Source organism: Dryobates pubescens, chromosome 9 (assembly GCF_014839835.1).
Source record: "Dryobates pubescens isolate bDryPub1 chromosome 9, bDryPub1.pri, whole genome shotgun sequence".
NCBI classification, from domain to species: Eukaryota; Metazoa; Chordata; class Aves; order Piciformes; family Picidae; genus Dryobates; species Dryobates pubescens.
In genome coordinates, this window is record NC_071620.1 from 10790109 (window position 1) to 10813069 (window position 22961).

The 22961-nt window shown below is 45.2% G+C and overlaps 1 protein-coding gene across 4 annotated transcripts in view; it reads left to right on the top strand.

Annotated features, from left to right (window-relative positions):
- The window catches only part of RIPOR2 (RHO family interacting cell polarization regulator 2), a 113370-nt gene that overhangs the window by 84724 nt on the left and 5685 nt on the right, over positions 1-22961 (top strand). For 3 of the 4 annotated variants that reach the window (XM_054164063.1, XM_054164064.1, XM_054164066.1), the window contains exons 9-19: positions 2692-2735; positions 4592-4717; positions 6634-6782; positions 8057-8186; positions 10421-11107; positions 13701-13885; positions 15727-15895; positions 17291-17426; positions 18341-18502; positions 19805-19963; positions 21596-21798. In XM_054164063.1, the coding sequence (XP_054020038.1) occupies positions 2692-2735; positions 4592-4717; positions 6634-6782; positions 8057-8186; positions 10421-11107; positions 13701-13885; positions 15727-15895; positions 17291-17426; positions 18341-18502; positions 19805-19963; positions 21596-21798 (2150 nt within the window). Of the gene's footprint in view, positions 1-2691; positions 2736-4591; positions 4718-6633; positions 6783-8056; positions 8187-8901; positions 9049-10420; positions 11108-13700; positions 13886-15726; positions 15896-17290; positions 17427-18340; positions 18503-19804; positions 19964-21595; positions 21799-22961 lie in introns of all 4 variants that reach the window. The other variant, XM_009907008.2, reaches the window with a different exon arrangement.

A 22961-nucleotide genomic window follows, 5' to 3' on the forward strand; every position in this document is an offset into this window, starting at 1 on the left:
GTTGAAATTAAACAGGCAAATCCTGCATGGAAATTGAGAAGTTCCTGTATGACCAGTATGATCTATAGGGAAGTGTAGGAAGCGTAGGAAGAGCCAGGACAGCAGGAGGTGAAATGCCCAGACCTTTCACACAGGCAGAACAGTACACAGGCCTGAGGCACCAGGGGCTTTGCAGCAGGGAGCCCAGCACCAGGAACCACAGCCCACACATCCAGCTTCTTGTACATGAGCAGACCTGTACATGCTGCATGAACTGGGGGTCCTGGTGGATGGAAGTTTGACTGTGAGCCAGCAATGTGCTCTTGTGGCCAGGAAGGCAAATGGTATCCTGGGTTGTGGTCAGTAGGTCAAGAGAGGTTCTCCTCCCCCTCTACTCTGCCCTGATGAGGCCACATCTGGAATATTGTGTCCAGTTCTGGGTCAGTTCAAGAAGGAGAGGGAGCTGCCTGAAAGAGTCCGGCACAGAGCCACCAAAATGATTAAGGGAGTGGAACATCTTCCTTATGAGGACAGGCTGAGGGAGCTGGGGCTCTTCAGCTTGGAGGAGACCGAGGGTGACCTCATTAATGTTTATAAATATGTAAAAGGTGAGTGCAAAGAGGATGGAGCCAGGCTCTGCTCAGTGATGCCCAATGACAGGACAAGGGGCAGTGGGTGGAAGTTGAGGCATAGGAAGTTCCATGTCAACAGGAGGAAGAATTATTTCACTGTGAGGGTGATGGAGCACTGGAACAGGCTGCCCAGGGGGGTTGTGGAGTCTCCCTCTCAGGAGATATTAGAGACCTGCCTGGATGCGTTCCTGTGTAATCTGCTCTAGGTGATCTTGCTCTGGCAGGAGGGTTGGACTGGACAATCTTTCAAGGTCCCTTCCAGCCCCTAACATTCTGTGATTCTGTGAACTTCAGGTGGCCACCTTAGCACAGCCATGGAATGACCCTATCCCCCAGTCACTTATGCTGACACCCTGGAGCAATCTCCCTTCCCATCTGCATTGCAAGCCCAGTGGTTCTACAAATGCATGACATTTCAAATGGTATGCTAGAGCCTCCTGCCATGTGCATAGCCCCCAGAAGCCATTCAGTTGCCAAGAAGTTGTTTCCTATGGAAGTACTTATCCCCTGTAGACGAGTCAGCGCTTAGACCCCCTCTTCAGCAGGCTGAAGGGACTTGACCAGCCTGGTTGGGCCAGTCACTTCTCACAGACCTTGACTCTGGGGAATATGCATGTGAAGTTTTTAAGATGTGTTTCCCTGCCCATCCCATCCACTGAGCAAAGAAAAGACCTTTTCATTTCTCTCAGATGCTTTCAGTGATGTGTCCCAGTAGAGATCAAATTCTCATACAAAAGCGTGCCTGGGGAGAGAGAAGCAGCAGTGGAGTGCTAGTAAGCTTAAATTATTTATAAACAGTAAATAAATTAGAAAGGAATTGGTAATATGAGCTTTGTGAAGAGGCCTCTCTGTTCTGCTAAACACTAAGAGAAGCAAAGAAAACTCTTTTCTGGTAAAAGAAATGGAAGAGGAGGATGGGCAGATCACAGGTACAGGGACAGCATGTGGGGATCTAGTTGCTCCTACGGTCCAGCTAGCAGGACTAATTCATCCCAGTAAAGAAAGCCAATACTAGGGTTCATTGTATTTGCCTTGATTTCAACACACCCATATATGTTCAATCATAGCATTCAGGCATTTTAGGATAAATGCAATCCAAAGTCTTCAGCAAGTTTGTTTTCCTTCCTTTCTCTGGCATAGACTTTATATGTGTCCTTAGTATGGTTTCTTCAAGCATATGGCAGTATGGTTTCTTCTTAGGCTTGCCCAGGCAAAGCTGGGCAAACCTTTATACCTAAAGCAAGTGCATTAGCTATGTATTGAGGAGATCTGTGAGAAAGGAGAGGTTTCTAGTTCCTAGAAGAGAGGTCACAAGGCCAGAAGAGGGACAGTAACTTCCCTGGGACTTCAGCATGGTTTCTCAGGAAGCTTTCATTTCATGTGCACAGTGACAGTATAGAAATAGCATCACCATGTCTTAGCTTTAAGAAAGTAATAAAGAGAGAAAAAAAAAAGGCAAACATACCCCACAAGGGCTTCGCTGCACTACTTCTCTCTTTCTAGGGAAAGATAGGACAAAACTCAGATGCCAATCATGTTTTGTGAGGTTCTTCCTGTTGAGAGATACTCAGATGATATGGGAATGATCATCTTATGGAAATACCAAGCAGAAAGAGTCACTCTTGTCTTTCCATTAAGATGTACTAAAAAGGAATCTATGTTATAGTCTGATTAGTGTTAAGCTGCTGTAATAACCAGCAGCTTGCCTACATCTCATGATAGTAAGGGTCTTAAGCTGAGTTTCTGAAGCCAGATGACATCAGGAAGCTGTTTCTTCTTTTCCTATATTATTATATAAAAGGAAACTTGAAGCTTTGAACTGTTGTAGGAAAAAAAAAGCTGGAAAGAGCAAATCTTCCCTATACAAGAAACCAAACCCAGTGAATTTTATATGTAAAAAAAAAAAAGGAAGAAAATTGGAAGGAGCCTGGGGTGTGGTGTGGAGGGCATGGAGGTAGCAGCAGCAGCACCCTCAGGTACCCCACAATACCCTGCTGCCAGGCATTGCTGCATCCTGGACCTTGCTGTGCCCTGGACAGCCCAGGTCCCCCCCCAGCTTCTCTGTGTCTTTTCTTCACAGGTCTGGCTGGCTTTGCTCGGCTCTGCCCAGGAGATCAATACGAGGTACGCCTGCGGTGGGGTACGGGTTATGTACGAGCAAAAGAATCAAAAGGCAGGCAGATGTCTGCTGCCTCTCCATGGAACTGCCCCAAGGAACAGTTACTCTTTTTCCTGTATATACTCTGAAAAACTTTGCAGTTGTCTTTATGTCTGCCTGGGTCAGAAGGTCTGTCGGAAGACCTGAAAATTCTTTTCAGAGCACTGGGTGATCAATAGTTGAAGAACTAAAAGCTTCTCTTCTCTTCTCTTCTCTTCTCTTCTCTTCTCTTCTCTTCTCTTCTCTTCTCTTCTCTTCTCTTCTCTTCTCTTCTCTTCTCTTCTCTTCTCTTCTCTTCTCTTCTCTTCTCTTCTCTTCTCTTCTCTTCTCTTCTCTTCTCCTCTCTTCTCCTCTCTTCTCCTCTCTTCTCCTCTCTTCTCCTCTCTTCTCCTCTCTTCTCCTCTCTCTTCTCCTCTCTCTTCTCCTCTCTCTTCTCTCTCTCTTCTCTTCTCTCTTCTCTTCTCTCTTCTCTTCTCTCTTCTCTTCTCTCTTCTCTTCTCTCTTCTCTTCTCTCTTCTCTTCTCTCTTCTCTTCTCTTCTCTCTTCTCTTCTCTCTTCTCTTCTCTCTTCTCTTCTCTTCTCTTCTCTCTTCTCTTCTCTCTTCTCTTCTCTTCTCTTCTCTCTTCTCTTCTCTCTTCTCTTCTCTCTTCTCTTCTCTTCTCTCTTCTCTTCTCTCTTCTCTCCTCTTCTCTCTTCTCTTCTCTTCTCTCTTCTCTTCTCTTCTCTCTTCTCTTCTCTTCTCTCTTCTCTTCTCTCTTCTCTTCTCTTCTCTCTTCTCTTCTCTTCTCTCTTCTCTTCTCTTCTCTCTTCTCTTCTCTTCTCTCTTCTCTTCTCTTCTCTCTTCTCTTCTCTTTTTTCTTTTATCTTCTCTTTTCTCTTCTCTTTTCTCTTTTCTTTCCCCTTTCCTTTCCTCTTTCCTTTCCTCTTTTAAGAATCTTACTAAGGACAAACCTTTCTAATTCCCCTTGAAGAAACCTCAAATGCATCCTATGCATGCAAAGCAAATTTGAATGCATCATTGCAAATATCCTTACTGGATGTTTTAGGCTTTACTTCATCATGAAACAGAGCAGCAGAAAGACACAGAATAACCATTTCTTGAGACCCATGTCAGAATCTCCAGTCACAGCAGCGTTCCAGTGAGGAACATCAAGGTTAATTAGAGACAGATTATAGTAATAGCCTCCAGCTCTAGGCAGAAACCCTGCAAGATAACCCTGCAAGAAATTCACAGTGGTTTGATAACAGATCCCCCCCAACTTGTACTTCCCAGCTGCTTTGATCATTGATTCATTTGTTCCCACTCTCATTCCCTGTGACAGATCTCTCATACCTGCAAGCATTTTGTGCTTCCTCTGCAGGGCAGATTAGTTGGTGCAGATCTCTCCTAGCCAGTTCCACAGCCCAGAATGGAATAAATAGAATTATTGCTCTTTCTGCTTCAAATAGTGCTCCTGCACCACACATCTCATTCATTTCCATCACCAGCCAGCCAGTCTTGCAGCTGGGAAGGCCTCTGATGGGAGATGGCTAAAAGCTCACCTACCCTTACAAAAGGCAAAAGGGGCTTTCATGTCATCCTCCCACATCTCCCTCCCTCCCTCCCTCACACACACACATCTCCTCCACGTGGAGAGTGGAGAGAGGCAGAGATTCTGTGGAACAGACCTTTTCCATCTAGCTTAATGGGAAGCAGAAGGGCAGCACTTACACCCCTGGCTCTTCCAGCCTGCTTCAGACCCTTTCACTGATTTTATTTCTGATACCTGTTGCTCATGAGTGCAGATTTCAGAAGAAAATTAGAGGATGTTTCCTTTTCCAGATTTTTATGCGTTACGGTCGCCAGCGGTGGAAACTGAAAGGCAAAATAGAAGTGAATGGCAAGCAGAGCTGGGACGGAGAAGAAATGGTTTTTCTCCCTCTCATTGTTGGGCTGATCTCCATTAAGGTATGCATGCTGATTCCTTTGCCTGAAAGAAAGGCAGGAGTCAAGAAGTTGCTTTCTCATGCACCATCAGCAAAAACATAGCAGCAGATCATTGAACTCTTCAGAAGTGAGGCCTCATAAATATCTCCAACACACCTACTAGAGTCAAGCACTATTGTATTGTCCGACCTAGATGCTACAACACTGTAATCAGCCTGGGAGTCCTGTGGGAGAGGTTGTCCTAATGCTCCCCAGGCTGATGTCATGGCCACGGTAACATGATTGCTCTTCAGCAATTCAGATTATTTGCACCAAAGCAAGGGGACAGTGAAAACCTGTTTGCTAACCATGTTCAGGAAAACAGCAGTGGAAAATCCCAAACCAAAACCAAAAAATCCCACTAATGCTGAGTTTGTTAATACTGCTCAGATAAGAGACCAGCATCTGTTGATCTGGAGAAATACACAGGTCTCTCATTTGGACATACGAGGTCAAGTTGGGCAAAGCTGGAACAGTCCTGACGTCCAGTATCGCCACCCTGCACTGAACAGCAGTGCTACAGCATGAGGTAGCAAGGCTGTGAGGTTTCTGCTTGAACTGAGATGGGAGTCTGTGGAAAACTCACTCTGATGTTTTGGCAGCTTCCTGGAGCGTTTCTTAATGCCTACAGCCTCTATTGCCCTCTAACTCTGTGCCCCATCACCAGGAAAGGAACAGCCTTTGCAACTCCTAGTAGTCAGCAATAACTTTCCTTCCCAAAACAGAGTCTTTCCACCACTGTTCTGTCCCCTTGTTGCCACAGGCCTCCCCACACACTTTTCTTCTGGCTGAAGTTCCATGTGCTTTCCTTCCAACAAACCTCCAACCTAGAGATTTCCATTCCCTGACTCCTGTCTAGAAATTTCTGCTAATAATTGTTGCCCAGTTAGGCAGCTTAAACAGAGGAATGTCTTGAAAGTGTCATGGGAAATGTCCCACTTAGACACTGCAAAAAGTTGATGGAAAAAAAACTGCAGGTGATTACAGAACCACCAACAAAATAACCCCAAATGTGTGAGACAGCAGGTTTTCATAAAGTCAAGTTGTGACACAAGGTGAATCACTCTCCCCAATCTAACAGCACAGATTGAAGGGGGAAGGTTAGGAGACAGCCTTTTCTTACAGCACAAAAGCTATAAACAAGAATCCCAGTACTATTAAAGTTACTATGTATATTTTCACTCCTTTTTGGACTGTCTCCAAAGACTTTTACATGAAAGGTTTGAGGTCTGACTTCCAAGCAAATAGGCAAAGGTTTATTTGTGTAGGAACTGCATATATAATTGTCTGTCTGAATTTTCAGGAAGGTTTATCTTTAAGTACAAATAGTGCTCTACTCTTAACTATAAAAACACATATGGAGGTGGTTCTTCACCACTAGATCCACGGAAGTCCTCACCAAAGGCCATCATAGATGCAAACATGGCTTCAGATTTACAGGAGATGAATATGTAGAAGAGAGCTGCTTTGGGAATGACTAAGTTGGCAAGCTGCACCAGGAGGGTCCCTGTCATGAAAACTGTTAGTTGCTGAGAGAGTGTTAGATGGGAAAATACGCTTTTCCTGTTCTCACTCTTCCTTTGGGCTCTGCTTATGGTCACTACAAAAGACCATAAGACAAGACTGGATAGCCCCTTGCTCTGAGCCAGTATGTTTTTGCTCCTCTGACACATAAAGAAAATGTAGAGGCATGATCATATGCAACTATGAATTTATTTTTTAAAGAATCTGAATTTCCCCCTAAATTATGAAGGTGCAACAGACATGACCCACCACACATGGTCATATTTTAGAAGCCTTTTAGGAAGATGTTCAGAAAATCAAAGCTATATTTGCCTTGTAATTAAGGATTGCAGTGGCTTGTGTGGTCCTAGATAACCTGTTCTTGTCCCCTACAGGTCACAGAAGTTAAAGGACTTGCTACTCACATCCTTGTGGGAAGTGTTACTTGTGAGACAAAAGACCTGTTTGCAGCTCGGCCTCAGGTGGTTGCAGTAGACATTAATGACCTTGGCACAATAAAGCTGAACCTTGAAATCACCTGGTAGTAAGTAGAGGGTTGGTAGTAAGGTCGGTGGGTTGGTCAGTTGGATGGTGGGTTTGGTCAGTTGGACGGTGGGTTTGGTCAGTTGGTGGGTTGGTCAGTTGGTTGGTGGGGTTGGTCAGTTGGTCGGTGGGGTTGGTCAGTTGGTCTGTCAGTCAGTTAAGCAACAGCAAAAATTGAACCAAAGAGAAAAGGTCCACCCATGTGGTCTTTTCTCTTGGTTTTACTCTCTGCTGAAGCATATAGGGAAGAAATTGTGGCACAAGTTTCAGAGATGAGAAGTAGTTGATGGTCAGCCACTGGTTTCCTGTGTTAGCTGTGGCAGATGGGGCTGTGTCAAGCTTGTTGCCTGTGCCTAGTTTCAGCTGCTGAGTACTGACATTATGAGGCATGTGAAGCAGTGGTGGCAGATCATAGAACTGTGTAAAGTGTGTACTTCTTCCCCAAGATCAAGAAAGGGGCATAACGGAGTCCTCACATATTCATTACAATTTTTTTTGTAATGTCAGTGTAAAGTTCATTTGGGTTGCTCTGGGTTTGCAGTAGCACAGCCGAGTTCAGAAGTTGGCCCACCTTGTAAAGCTGGCTTTGAAGGGCTTCATGTGGGTGGTGGGAGATCTGGCATCACCCATTGTAGGCGTGGTGCTTAGAGACACGGTTTAGTGGTGCGCTTGGCAGTGTTGGGTTTGCAGTTTGCAGCTGGACTCAAAGATCTCAAGTGTCTTTTCCAAACTAACCAATTGTGTGATTCCAGCTGCTTTGGCCAGCATAGGTAGGTTGGCCAAACGGTGTTAGGATTCAAACCCATTTCACGTGGTGCTTGAATAAAACTGGTGACTGCCATTTCCAAAGCAGCAGCCAGGCTTTTAGCTTTTACAGCTGTGTGCTTTTTCTTGTAATGCAATAAACATGAAGGCAGCAGTAACAGCCACTGGTTTCCTTGATAATGCAACAGCTCTACTAATAGCAGAGCACCTTTCTCATTAGTATGTGTGACACTTAGCAACTCAAATCCGAGAATACTTTTTATGTGAGAAGAATAACAGCAGACTACGCTACATAAATAATTTCTGAGAGTAGAACACTTTCATCAGAACTGAAAACCACACTTCTGAGCTGCTGTCTAATTAACAACGTTTTCTTTCAAAAAAAAAAAAAGCTGCTACCTCTGGTTTTGATGTGCTAATAAACCACCTTTTCAAAAGTCCTTTCCATGGACCTGAAATTCCTCCTCACTCAACCTAACAACCATTTTTTTCCTGCTTGTGTGCCCCTAGCCCCTTTGATGTTGAGGACTTGACCCCATCCACTGGAAATGTGAGCAAGACATCTGCTCTCCAGAGGAGAATGTCCATGTACAGCCAAGGCACTCCTGAAACACCAACTTTCAAGGACCACTCATTCTTTGTAAGCTCTGTTCAGCTTCATGTTTATGTAATGAGAAGCCCTAGAACAGTTCAAATACTGCAAATGCCTCATTGCTTTACATACCTAAGCTTTGTTACCCTGGTTCCAGGAGGTTACCCTTACAAAATGCTTATAAAGCAAGTGCATTCCTAGCTGCTAGTCCTAAAAAAGAAGGTGACTGTGATTCTGGCATCTTTGAAACTATGTGGCCAACTATTGCACATGTATTCCTCTTGCTTAGCTGCTGTAATACTTCAATAATACTTATTAAATGTGTCTTCAATTTGTAACAGTAGTTAAACCATTATAGCACTAATATCTTCAATGTAACCCAGCGGCTGCCCAGGGAGGTGGTGGAGTCACCATCCCTGGAGGTGTTCAAGAGGAGATCGGACGTGGCACTTGGTGCCATGGTCTAGGCATGAGGTCTGTGGAGACAGGTTGGATTCAATGATCCTCGAGGTCTCTTCCAACCTTGGTGATACTGTGATACTGTAATATTTGCCCCTGTCCTGAAGATACTCACAGGGTGCTTTTACAGCTTGCATGAATCCAATTCTGAAAGCTTAATCAGGACTGTATATAAACCAAGCAGGCCATCTGTACAGATAGGAATTCACAAGTGCTGCATCCCATGCCTGTAGTTTAGTGCTCTATGACAAAGCATTCATTTCACTCGCCATCCCTCCCACCCTCTTTGCTTTAACCACGGAAGAAGTGGCTGCATCCTCTGCAAGACAGGCCAAAGTTGACAATCTTAGATGCTCTGCAAGATACTTTCTTTGACAAGCTTCGTCGCAGTCGCTCTTTTAGTGACCTGCCATCACTCAGACTAAGCCCAAAAGCAGGGCTAGAGCTATATGTGAGTTCTGCCTTTTTGTTTGGTGAAGGATTTTTTTCAGTCCCTGTGTGACATCTCTATTCCCACGCATGCTGCATATGTTGCTCTCTGTTGCAACTCACTCATTTTGCTGACTGATTAGAGGAGGGAACGTGGCTGTGAGCCCGTGCTGCTCACATTAAATCAAAATTCCTCTTGGTTTATACAGGGGTAATGATCTGAAGCCAACTATATGTGAGTGAAGAGCAGGGTAAGAATACAAGCCAACATGGTATTCTTAAAAATCACCTGCTTCACTGACTGATGTTATACATTTGCCTAGTAAATAGGACTTTCAGATGCTAGAAGCATAAGCATGTTGAAGGAAAGAAGAAATGAACCTTTGCATGTAATTGTATCTAGAGGCAAAAAACTGCTAATAGCTCTGGGGAAAAAAGGTGTGAGTTTTGGGCACCAACTTTACACACCTTACCACTTACCAACACAAGAATGTCTGCAGTTCTTTGCAGCAAACTGTCAGCAAAATAGAAGTTGCCTTTTGTGTGTACTGTGCATTTCCATGAACTGGCCACATCACAAAGCAAGATTTGTAGGTCCAATAGACAGGTTCTGACTCCTACAGTGATTTTTTTTCCCCATAGGACAGCCAGAGAGATGAATATATATGTATCCTGTGGTCATTTTTAGGTCTGTATACCCTGGTTTTGCTTCCTAAATGATCAATGTCCTGCTCAGTGCACCACCACACAATTCTTCTGCTTCATTTTGGCAGAACTTGTGTTGAACAGGACTCCTGTATAACTCATGTCCAACAAGTATTTAGAGATATCCATGCCATATGCAGAACATACTTTCAGCAGAAAACAAATAGCACAGTGCTATCACCACAGTGATATTACCATGTGTAATAGTGCCATGACACTAGAGAAAATTTTGCAGAAACTATGTTGAATTTTAGGGATTGCTACTTTAGAAGTCAGGAAATAAATACAACAGAAATCTACAACAGGGATGAAAACGCAAACAAGGTGGCATAAGTATAGCCCCATCGAAAAGAGACATGCTGCAGGAGCTAGAGCAGCGCCCTGGAAATGCTGTCTGAGGAAATCTGGCAGGGCAAGCAGAATTTGGATGACTGTTCTGGGACTCACTTCCTAGAGTTCTCTGCTTACCAGAGAGATGCTGAGCCCAATTTTTCCAGCAGTGTTCCCGATGAAATCAGGACCCATGTCCCATGAAAGCAAAGTTGGATTTGAGGTATTTTCCCCATCTCTCAAGTCTTGAATGACTCTCTAATCTTTTTCCTTGCATTTTTCTTTCCTGGGCACATACTGTAGGGTTTCTTTCTCTTTCCAGTGCTGCATGTAAAACATTTTCTCTATTATCTTTTCAGTCGAATTTGCCTGATGATGTCTTTGAAAATGGAACAGTGACCACCGAGAAGCGGCCTCTTTCTTTCACTTTTGGCGACCTGCCTTACGAAGACCACGTACCCCCTGCTAACTCAGCAGAGTCCTCTTCTGCTCACATCAGCTCCAGTCCTGACATCACTGCAACCCCCACCCAGCACCAAGCTCTCAGCTCCTCCAAGAGCTCAAGTCTGGACTGTAGCAGCAGTGATTCCCGCAGAGACTCTGTCGCTGAGCAGAAGGACCTGCCACCCCAGGGAGAGGGAGCAGCAGATGAGAAGGCCACCCCAAGGGTAGCTCCTGAAGCTTGCCAAAAACCCTCTGATGCTAGGAGTGATCATGTCTTTATAGAAACAAGTGTCCCAGTGTCTCTCCTGCAGGACACGGATGAAGGTTCAGAGCTCAAGCCCGTGGAGCTGGATACCTATGAAGGCAACATCACAAAGCAGCTGGTAAAAAGGCTTACATCAGCAGAGGCACCCATGACCCCAGAGAGGCTGCCATGTGAGGGATCAATCAGTGGGGAATCAGAAGGATATAAGTCTTACCTCGATGGAAGCATTGAAGAAGCCTTGCAAGGGCTTCTCTTAGCTCTTGAGCCTCACAAAGAGCAGTATAAAGAGTTTCAGGACTTGGACCAAGAAGTGATGCATCTAGATGACATCCTAAAAGTGAGTACATTTTCAGAACATACTACCCTAAAGAAGATCTCAGTGGCTAGAATCTCTTCCCCTTCCTCACAAACATCAAAGTAGGGGTTTTTTTGAGATCAGTAAAATTCTGCAGTAGCAGTAGATTGGCTCCTGCTTGGAGCATCCTTTCACAGTGTTGCATTTTAAAATTTGTTGGCAGTATACTTACCATAGCCTTGTCTCCTCAAGCAGTGGAGCTTTTAGTCTGATCGAAACTTAGGGGAAAGAGTAAAAGGTGCACTGGCAGAGTGGTAATTAAATTACACCCTTCTCCGCAGGAGCCACTTGTGAACCCATTGCTTGTGTCATACTGGAGATTAGATTGTAGCCATCCTTCTGCCTTTGAAATCTCTGGGTAGCATCCTCAGTGGGTGTACTTTAGCAGACTACCTCTGAGCTCTGTGGAGCTGTGCACATCTACACCAGCTGAGAATCAGGCCTTGTAGCCAGAGAAGATGACTTTCCTAAATTGCCAAATGGATTTAGAAGCACAGATCTCACTGCAGGTTGCCATCCCCCCGTTGCCTAGGCGGCTTCTGAGCCTTCTGGTTTTTCCCAGATCCATGTTTAAAAGGAGAGACATCCTGTCATTACACCAGGATGGACAGAAAATGTTGAAAATTAGAAAGAAGAAAAGAGATTTGCATGTGTGTTGTTAATGTGTTTACTGCTGATCACTGTGACTCCTGTCTCCCCCATGAATAATAACTCATGATGCATTACTGTGCAAAGAGTATTATATGGGAATTAATCATTTCAAATGCTTCATATTCATATGCAAGTTTGTCTGCTAGTCACTTAAGCCTCATCATTAAAAAAATATGTCTGAGGAGGAAGGAGGAAAGCATTGCTCCTTCAGCATTATCTTTTTACAAAGAAACTTGCTAACATCCTTGTTTCCATGGGTGTTTGCAGCTGCCTGGTCCTTTCCCAAATTAAGTGCTTTTTTGACAGCTTGCAGCCCATTTCTCACACTGTTTTCCAAGGAGGTTCAACCAGGCAAAGTTACCAGCGCTATTCTTTTTTAACTTTGTGGGTGCTCTGCAAAGAAGTTGACTATCCAAACAGCAGAGGGACAATGGAGACTGCTTATTTACACTTCTTTTATCAGAAGTTAACAAAGTGACAGACATGGGATGGGTGGGAGAAGACAGAGATGTGCAGGCAGGATTCCTGCGTGCTCCAGAAGGACACCTCATCCAGATCTGCTTCTGTCTGTGTTTCACCTGTTGATCATCTTGCAGACCAACACAGCAACTCCTGCTGCTGTGCTGGGCTCCCCACACAAAAAGGTTGGGCTGGAATCTAGCTGTGGCTGAAGAATTCTCTCTCTTGGCCATGTCAGATGGGCAGAGAAAAGGAGAAGCCCAAATGTTGCTCTTTGCTTTTCCCTGAAGAAGCTGCACTACCTGGACTGAAAGAAATGGTAGCTAAAACCATTGCTGCAGAGGAGGAGGAAGCAGGATCCAGCACCCACCCATGTCACAGATCTGTTGTTCTTGATCAGCTAATCACTTGCATGGTCAGCTGAAGGAGTCAAGCATCCTGTGTGACCAGCATTACTACTGTGTGAAAACAAATTGGAAACAGAACTCCAACTCCCCTCAGCTCCAGAGGAGCTGGTGCTGAGTCTGAACTTGGAGACCAGTGCATTTCTCTCTACAAGCTGAGACAAAGTCCTGGCTCTTGGCTGGGACTGGAAGATGTGGCTTGTGTATTGGCAGTGGTGGATCCTGGTTGGTTCCGATCAGTCACACAGTGCTAAAGGTGTTTAAGTCATTGCATAAACCAAGGGAGGTGATCCCTCAAATTACATCTGATCCTGCAAGGTGACCCTGGAAGCAACTCTGTGGGCATGTCTGGATGAATCACCCCATAGGACTAGGGCCTTTGATACTTCCTACAGCAACAGCAAGGCTTCTGTTGTGTTTCTTCCCAGCAGTGAGACGGAGTGGCTTCCCCCCTCCCTAGCACTGTTAATTTTTGAGTTACAATAATGTCTTTCTCTGTCACATAGGAATCTGATGCTTGATTGGCTTTTCTTTGATAAGTCATATGGCTTCAAAGGCCACAAAAGTCCTCTCATCCCCAATATAAATGAGCCCAAATTAATTCCTGGCTAAGCTCCACTGGAGTTACCTCGGGAAAAAAACCTCTGTAGTGCCATTGGCTTTTGCAGGCAGAACAGCAATTACGGTGTGCCCTCCTCTTTCAACTAGCAGTGCCCTGATTGCTGTCTCTGCTTTTGGAGGCTGCCAAACACTGCATCACTTGCATTCAAAGTGTGCTTATTTCTATAAAGCACATCAAATTTTGCCTTTCAGGGTTTTTCCTTTGGGGTAGGATGGGGAGGCGGAATGGAAGGAGTTTTCCACTCCTCAGGCTTTTACTGTGTATGCTATGAATATGAAGGTTTGAAATGAAACACCCAATAAAATGAAGTTTTAAAAATAAAATGAAGAACTTGAAATTTTTGAAAGCTTTATCCTTTCTTTTGTTTATTTTTTGTTTAAATTTTCTTTCAGTAGTAGCTAATATCTGGGGTTTTCATTGGTTCGTTCTGCCTTTGCAGTGCAAGCCAGCAGTAAGCCGAAGCAGGTCCTCCAGTTTAAGTCTAACAGTTGAAAGTGCTTTAGAAAGCTTTGATTTCCTGAACACCTCTGACTTTGATGATGAGGATGGTGGTGGTGTGGAGGTTTGTAATGGTGGAGGAGGTGCAGACTCGGTATTTTCAGATACTGAGATTGAGAAGAATAGGTAAGTTTGCAGTAACTGCCAGCTGTGCTTATGCCAAACTGATACCCCAGCTCTTTGTTGCTAACAGGGCATCCCAGTGCACACATTATTCAAGGAAGACTGACTAATCTTTGATGAGTTGATAGGGTCAGAGGGCTCCCTGCGGCTGCTACACACAAAATTTTAGCTTCCAGGATAATTTTTCACCCTGTTCAAATACAGGCAAAACTGGCCTCCAAAGGAGAAGGATAAATTAAATTAAGATGACATCATTACTAGCAGAGCCTCTTCCTTGACATTGGTTTGGACCTGGCTTTCCTTGGATGTAATAACTAATTCCTCTGTGGTTTTTCCCCCCCCTCCCTTTGTCTTTTCTCTCTAGCCGAATGAGTCTTTGCAGTGGATTAAGCTTGTCAGTAACAGTAACACAGGGCCAGATTTAAGCAGCATGGTGTAGGTTTCCTTTGGAATGTAAGAGTGATGACTGGTACTCTGTTCATGGCCCCGTGTGTTACTTGCCCTTCTCTCATCACCTTTGGTCTTTCTGAGGGGAAAAAAAAACAAAAACAAAAAAAAGGCAAAGCAAAAAGCAAAAAGCTGTGGTGTTTGTGCCGTGGTCTGCCATTGTTGTGTGACCTTAAGATGCTGTGTTTCAATCATTAGATCCTGAAAGCATGTTTGCATCCTCAAGGCTGACATGATGCCCAGCAGGCACATAAAGCAGCACTAGAGCTGGGGAAAAAAAAAGAGCAGAGCGTGGTTCCCTTGCACCCTGTGCTTTCCACCCAGGGAGCTGTGCTTCTTACAGCTTAGTGCGGCCTGTCTGAAACAATTTTGACTGCAAACAAGCCAGCAGCACGCAGTTCCCATCGTTTCACTGCATATCTTCTTTCCATGGTGGGGATAAAAATTTGGAAGATCGCATTGCTTGCTAAATTGGCACCCTGAGTTCAGTTCAGTCGGTGTGCATTTAAGGATCTGTCTTAAACCAGGCACTCACTTGAGCATAAATTTAACTTCAGCAGCAAAAAAATTTAAGTTAGTTATAAGCTTAGAGAGCAACTAAAACATTTTCAGTTGAAGTGAAATTTCCTTTTTTTTCCTCTCTGGCTCATCCCCAGAGAGTGTAGATTCCCACTTCCATTTTTAGATGTGTAAGTGTGTGACTCAGTGTAAAGACTGCAAGTGCTGAAACTTCTGAACTTGCAGCCAAATCCACTTGCCATCTGGGGACTGACCTCGGGGTTTGCATTTAAACACAGGGAGGACCATTTGTACAACAAGACAATGTTGGAAATAATGATTTAAAACACAGTGAGCGAGCTTCATGCTTTTACAGAAACAATTGGCAAGTTAAGCTGTACCCATCGTGCCTTAAACAGCAAATGAAAACATCATGTCTCATACTCCAGCAGTGGTTTCCCTTTCCTTCTTCAGTGAGCATTACACTTGTCAGGAGGAGGACTCAGAAAGCACAGAGATGTTCTCAGCAGCTCAGTGCTTGGGATGGCACAAATTATAATGGTGACTGGGGAAATGATTCACCAACAGATGGGAGAAAACTGTCACCACCAAGTGACCACAACTGGGTTAAAGGGGCTTGCTTTTGGAGGCATTGCATTGCTCAAGGCAAGCTGGTCAGGGCACAGAGAACTGCCCCCTCAGTGGGTACAGCCCTTCTGTGCCTGATCAGGGTAGCACTGCTCCTTGGTGATATGATGTGTTCATCATGAGGTTTCTGTCTGCTTTCAGCTCTTTTGCTGTGCTTGTTGCCCATCACCCTGAGTGAACATATCTGTGTGTGTGTGTGTGTGTCCACTGCAGTGGCTGGCCCTGCAGTGACCTCTTTAATCCTTCCCCAGTTACAGGACAGAGCACCCAGAAGCCAGAGGCCACCTGAGCGAAGCTCTCACAGAGGACACAGGTGTGGGCACCAGTGTAGCCGGCAGCCCTCTGCCCCTGACCACAGGGAACGACAGCCTCGATGTAACCATAGTTAAGCACTTGCAGTACTGCACACAGCTCATCCAGGTACCAGGCCCAGCACATTTGGGGCACATATTTTGAATTTTTCCCTGCAGGTGCAGGTGTGCCTGCAGCATGGGGTATGAGCAGGCCAGCAAGGTCCGTGCTGCTCCTGCGGGGCAGCAGGAGTGCAGGGCTGGGAGTGTCATCCTGCTAGGGTAAGAAGGTGACAGCCTTCACTCTCTACCAGAGAAGCTTCCATCATCTTCCTGCCCTGGCCCATCCAGAGCAGACCTGATGCACAAACTGGGGGAGACTTTGCAGGTGTAGTGCCCAGCAAGACTGATGGACAGCACAACAGATGGCAGGGACAGCCCCTGCTGTGGGCTGCAGATTTTCGCTGTCCTTGCTGTGTGGTCCTCAGTGAGGTCAGTCCCCAGCTAGCACAGCCTCTGTCTTCAGAGGTAAACCGGAAGCCTGTAACTCAAAAGCACAAATTTCTGTGTGTGAGCAGGGGAGATTGTCTGCAGCACACAGAGTGAAGGCAGCATGTGACAGTCCCCTGGGACACCAAAACTGTCTGTCTGTGCACACAGCTAACTAGCACATCCGTTTACAGGGTATTTTTCAGAGCCCAAGCACAGCAGATGTGACTTTAAACCTCCAGCAAGCAAAGACACTGGGGTTTTCCTTACAGATCAAAATACACCACAGCTTCATCTTTGCAATTATTTGACTCTTTCATCTCAGATACAGTCAGTTTTGCTTTCTGAAAGGCCCATGGAAGCTATACAGAGTGATCCTGACTTCAGCACCCTTAGTGCTGAGCTGGACACTGCTGACTTCTGAGTATGAGAAGAAAGGAAATGGTTTAAATGCAAGAGTACACAGTAAATATGAAGCTGCAGGAGAAGAGCTCAAACTCTGTCTACACACAGAGCAGATTTGACATGAAAAATACTGTGGACTGCTAAAAATAATGCACATCTCAGCAGCAGGGAGAAAACACCAAATTAGTAAAGGCACCTAGGTAGTTATCAGAGCTGAAACTGAGTGGAGAAATAATGATCTGCATTTCGCCTCCAAGCAAGTGTGTCCTGGAAGTCCGTAGCCTATGTTACATGAATGTCAGACTAATCTTTTCTGGCTTTAAGGCTTATGATTTCCTTTAGATTTGCAGTGTATAAATCAGAAATTATTTATGCAAATAGCTGCTTGGATACTTGAGTGTCTGGATCTGGATGTCAGTGTTAAAGGTGTAATCAACCAGGACCATAAATATCCCAGAGACAAAAAAAACCAACAACTTCTGAAGTTAAGGAGCTCTCCTGGTTGCAGCCAGTGCATTTGCTGTTGCACTTTTGCAAGTGCTGAGTGTTTTGGAAGGTTTTGTTTTCTTCTGAGGCTTTGGGGCTTCTTGGTTTAGTGACTCTTTCCTCTCTTCCTGTTTGTCTGCACCAGCAAATTGTGTTCTCCAGTAAGACACCGTTCGTGACAAGAGACCTGCTGGATAAGCTGTCCAAGCAGATCCTAGTGGTGGAGAATATCGCAGAGATCAGCACTGAGAACTTGGGAAACATCACCTCCCTTACTGATGGTAAGAGACACGCTAGGAGGTTTTCTTCTGCAAAGGGTTGGTTTGGGCACAGGTGCCTGCTGAAATACTTGTTGAGCAGAGCTCACCATGACTGCAGGAGATGCTACTGCAGTAAGGGCTGACTCATGGCTACCAGCAGCAATAGCAGTCACCAGAGCTGGTTGGGGGCCTTATTATGTCTTCAGGGCTGGTATCAAAAAAGGACAGAAGGACATCTAATTTTGCTTGATGTGCAGAAAATGCACATGGGTCATTAATGCAGTGAGGTGGGGATGCTGCCACCTCTGAAGAGCCATATTCTTCCTCCACTTTCCTGAGAAAAGACAGGATCTGTCTTATACTGTCAGAGGCATAACACAACTCCTTGAACATTTTCTCTGTTTTATTTTTAGTCTCCTCTGTAGAGACTTATCTAGTTATTTTCCTTGGTTTTGCACCTATTTTAATATGTTGGAGGAGTCTGACAAACACCTAGTTATTGTACACCATGAGCACTCTGGCAGGATAGCTAAGTACAACATGGTGTGTTTCCTTGGTGTATCAGAAAACTGAGGCACAAATTGAGTGATTTACCCAAGACCATAGTAAGAGCTGGGACAAGGACCAGTCTGGTGCAGACCATTTGCAGTATGTGCTATTTAAAGGGATGAGGCATCAGTGCCCAGAAATGGAACAGGAGAAATTTTTCTCCCATCCTACCATGGGAAACAGAAAAAAACCCTCACCACATTACAAACTTGAGGTGAGCTCTCTGAAAGTAATGGCCCAGGTGAACACCAAACTGTAATTCCCATCAGTGGGGTGGGGCGAGATTTCCTCTACTCTTACCACTTTTTCTCTTCTGGAAGTCAATGCTTGCAGCATGGCTTTGTTTCATCATTCTTTCTTTTTTTTTTCTTTTTCCTCTTCACCAGCAATTCCAGAGTTCCACAAGAAGCTGTCACTGCTGGCATTCTGGATGAAGTGTACTGGCCCTTCAGGAGTGTATCACACATCTGCGGACAAGATGATGAAGCAGCTGGATATCAATTTTGCTACCACTGTCAACGAGGAGTGTCCAGGACTAGCAGAAACAGGTACCAACTGCTGCAAAAAAAACGTGTCAGTCATCAAAATGGAGAGGAGTTGTGTACTGGGCTTTAATCAGCCTTCCTTGCTCTGGTTTCCAACTCCTTGGAGGACTGTCTGGCCATGGCTCCACCTCATTTGAAAGCCAGTGCAACAACTCTTGATAACAGTTTTGGCCTCAAATAATCAGATCAGAACAGGAGAAATAGACAAGGTCAGCTGAAAAGAAAATCCTGGTTTGAGGTTTATGAGCTACTTAGAAAGTAAGTCTATTCCTAAATACAGATTTGCAAGTGACTCTGAAGTAGGAATCTTCTCGATTATATGTCTGCATAATATCCATGCCCCATTATAGTTCACTGGGATGGAATTAATACACATGCAAGTGAGTCTGTCTGAATATGAGTTCCTATTTGGAGTGAGATGTACTACATCATTCATCAGCTCTCCCTGGCACAGAATGGGGATGTGAAGTGTGGGCACTGCAATGCAGATGCCTGCCCAGGGCAGTGTTTTCCTTCCTGCTCCATGTTACAGCTCTTACAGACAGTGCTCAGACTAGCTTTCTACATGCTACATGCTCATGAAGAGACATAAAACCAAGCAAAGTCAAATCCTGCCTCTATACACATCTCTGCTACTTCAGTGGCATCATGCAGATGCAACTGGCAGTCCATGTGGATATGTGTTCAGTGATACAGGATACTGCTCTCTACAACTACCTGAAGGGAGGCTGGAGCAAGGAGTGGGCAGCCTCTTCTCCTTGGTGTCAAGCGACAGGACTAGAGGAAGTGGTTACAAGCTGTGCCAGGGGAGATGTAGGCTGGATATTAGGAAACATTTCTTCACAGAGAGGTTTATCAAACATTGGAATGGTCTGCCCAGGGCAGTGATGTAGTCACCATCCCTGGGGGTGTTCAAGCAACATGTGCACCTGACACTTAGGGACATGATTTAGTGTTGACCCTTCAGTGCTTGCTCGAGGGTTGGACTGGATGATTTTTAAGGTCTCTTCCAACCAGATACGTTCTGTGATTCTGCAATTGTGTGAAAGGATGCTCTGTCAATAGCACAGGAAGCTGCATGAGCCCTTCATGAACCAGAAGAGGTTCCTCCTTACAAAGATATCCCCTGGTAATGACAGCTAGACAGACAGAAGGTCTGTCTAGCTTCTAACCTAACCACAGTTGAGGTTAGAAATGTTGGGAAATATCTGGCTCTGATTCCTTCTGACTTTGAAGTGAACTGCAGCATCTTGCCAGCAGCTTTTGTTCTCACTAACACATCCCTCTGTCTGTGTTTGCCTGCAGTCTTCAGAATCCTGGTGTCTCAGATCCTGGACCGGACAGAGCCTGTCCTCTACTCCAGCATGTCCTCTGAGATCATCACTGTCTTTCAATATTACAATTATTTCACCAGCCACAGTGTTAATGACCTTGGAAGCTATTTGCTGCAGCTCGCAAAAGAAGGTAGGCTATATAAATCCTGCTGGCTAACGGGGAGTACATTGGTGTCCTTCTGATCTCAGCACAGAACAGTTCAGCCTGAGGCTGATCTTACAAAAGAAAGGGGAAAAGGAGACACAGAAGTGACTTGGAGGCTGAGTCTAAATGTGCCTGAACAGTTGTACCTACCAGCAGTGTGCCCAGGTGGCCAAGAAGGCCAATGGGACCCTGGCCTGCATCAAGAATAGTGTGGCCAGCAGGAGCAGGGAAGTCATTGTGCCCCTCTACTCTGCACTGGTTAGGCCACACCTTGAGTACTGTGTCCAGTTCTGGGCCCCTCAGTTTAGGAAGGATGTTGACTTGCTGGAACGTGTCCAGAGAAGGGCAACAAAGCTGGGGAGGGGTTTGGAACACAAGCATCATGAGGAGAGACTGAGGGAGCTGGGGTTGCTTAGCCTGGAGAAGAGGAGGCTCAGGGCAGACCTTATTGCTCTCTACAACTACCTGGAGGGAGGTTGTAGCCAGGAGGGGGTTGATCTCTTCTCTGAAGCAACCAGCACCAGAACAAGAGGACACAGTCTCAAGCTGTGCCAAGGGGAGGTTTAGGCTTGAGGTGAGGAGAAAGTTCTTCACTGACAGAGTCGTGGAATGTGATGCCCAGGGAGGTGGTGGAGTCACCATCCCTGGAGGTGTTCAAGAGGGGGTTGGATGTGGCACTTGGTGCCATGGTCTAGTCATGAGGTCTGTGGTGACAGGTTGGACTTGATGATCTTTGAGGTCTCTTCCAACCTTGGTGATTCTGTGATTCTGTGAAAAGGAGATGCTGCAGATGCAACCTTAGACATTTCTGTTTCCATATTCAAACAAGAAAAAAACCTCTTGAAAGAGTTAGTTTTCAGAAAATAGCTGATGGTGGTGGGCTGGGAAGTGCCTGCAGTTTGGATGATATTCTGGTCTTTCACCATCCTTTATGGAGAGACCTTCTGAAGTGCTGAGCTCTTCTCAGGAGCCTGGGCATTGTAGCACCTGTGTCTAGCAGACTTTACCACCAAGAGGCAAAGTGAAAACCAGATGCTCCACAGAGCATGCTAGACTGCAATCCCTGGCAAGCCAAGTTTTATTCTCTATTTGAGAGGGAGTTTGAGAAACCTTGTCTGGTTTTCATCTTTATTTGGGCCTAGTGGGGAAATCTTGTTCAAAACTCCAGAAGGACAAAGCAATTTCACCCCACCTCTGAAACATGTGAGGCCTGGCTCTCGGTGGCAGATATCATTCAGCCTAGGAAAAGTTCTCACAGAGATGCTCTGGAAGGCAATACACTGACTGTATTAGGTTTCACTTGTTATAGGGAATATTTGCATCTTCCAAAAGAAAGAGAAGATTTGACAGGTAGACCCCTGGCTCTGGGTAGGTTCTCAGTCCTGCAGTGTCCCATCTAGCACATCTTCATCACCTTCTTTGGAAGAACATCGGAGAAGCTGGCACAGATAACCTGAAGCCCAGACAATTGCTCTTTTTAGACACACTGCAATATGGATTCATAGTAGTTGCTCAGATGGGGATTTTTCATGGCCTTTTTGTAAAAACTAAGGATTGCTAGCAGATAATACTGAGAGGATAAAATAAGTAACAAGGACCTTTCTCTTGCACTTCTAGCCTCTGTGGTTCAGGTGCTGCAGTCAGTGAAAGATGGAAAACTGCAGCAAAATGTGGCCAAAATAAACTCCAATAATCTTCCACCGCAGCAAGAAGTTTTGAGAGCTTTGGCTTTACTTCTCAATGAGAACAAAAATGAAGTCAGTGAGACTGTGGCATCACTTCTGACAGCCACAGCAGAAAACAGGCACTTCAGGGAGAAGGTAAGTGGCAGAAAATCACCTGTCACATGAGAGACCTCTATCATCATGATGTTTTTTCCTTCCTGTGTGTCTCAAATGTGTACACTCATGAAATAATTACTCCAAGCTTGATTTAAACTGATCCAGAGGGATTTCCTGTCCTTCACACATGCAAGCCTGTCACTGCCGTTATGCCAGTCTGCTACCTGCCATTAACACAACAGGTACACACAAACACAACTCTGCAAATGCTACTGAGTGCTGTGCTCTCCAGCTGTCTCCCTCCCATCAGCATTTCTGCTGGCCTGTCTCAGGCTTGGCTGCACTCCAAGGCTTCAAGGCAACAGTCCCCAGAGGCACCAACACACACACAGACATAGGTCTGAGGTTTTAATTATTTTCCCAAAGGAGGCTGGCATCTCTGGGACCTTGTGCCATTCCTGGAGGGGGTGGACTGCCTTGGGCAAACACAGCTCAGCTGTGAGATCCAAGGTTCGAGTCTATCACAAGACACTGAAGACAGCAAGCAAGGACTGATTAGATGTAGAAATTAAAGAGAAGGGAGAAGAAGAAATGAGGGTTGGCTTCTGCCCTTCATACCCTTTCCCAGTCAAGAGAGATTGAAATAAAAGGCAAGAAAGAAGGAAGTGGCAGAAGGAATGCAGAGGGAGGAGAAAAATGAGGTTATTCTTTGCTGCTTTTCTCTGTTGATCCAGTCCCCTCTCTGCTTGCTCTCCCACTTCATCTTTGACTTTTGCAGCCTCTTGGTATTTCACACCACCCTTCCCCATTCCCAGCTTCATGGAGGCAGCATCTCAGGAAAATATAACCTCCTGAGACACGTGTGTAGATGATAATCTGCTTCACTGTCTGTGGAAGGACCACAGGCTGCTTTGTATGAGAGCATTATGCAGCCTTATGCTGCAGATGAGTTCATTGTGCAGCTGACAGCCACCAAGATCTGCTGCTCATGCTGGCTTTGTTTGCTCAACAGTAGCCACTAATTTATAGGGCCAAGCAATAAACTGGTCTAGCAGCTGATGCTAACCTTATAATAGTTATTTGCAGTCCCCCTGGGGTCCATCCCAGCCTGTTTATTACCATCCCTACATTACCAAGATCATTGCCAGGGTCAGTTCTTAACCCATTTAAATTCCAAGGCCCGTTTAAATCTCTTTGTCAAT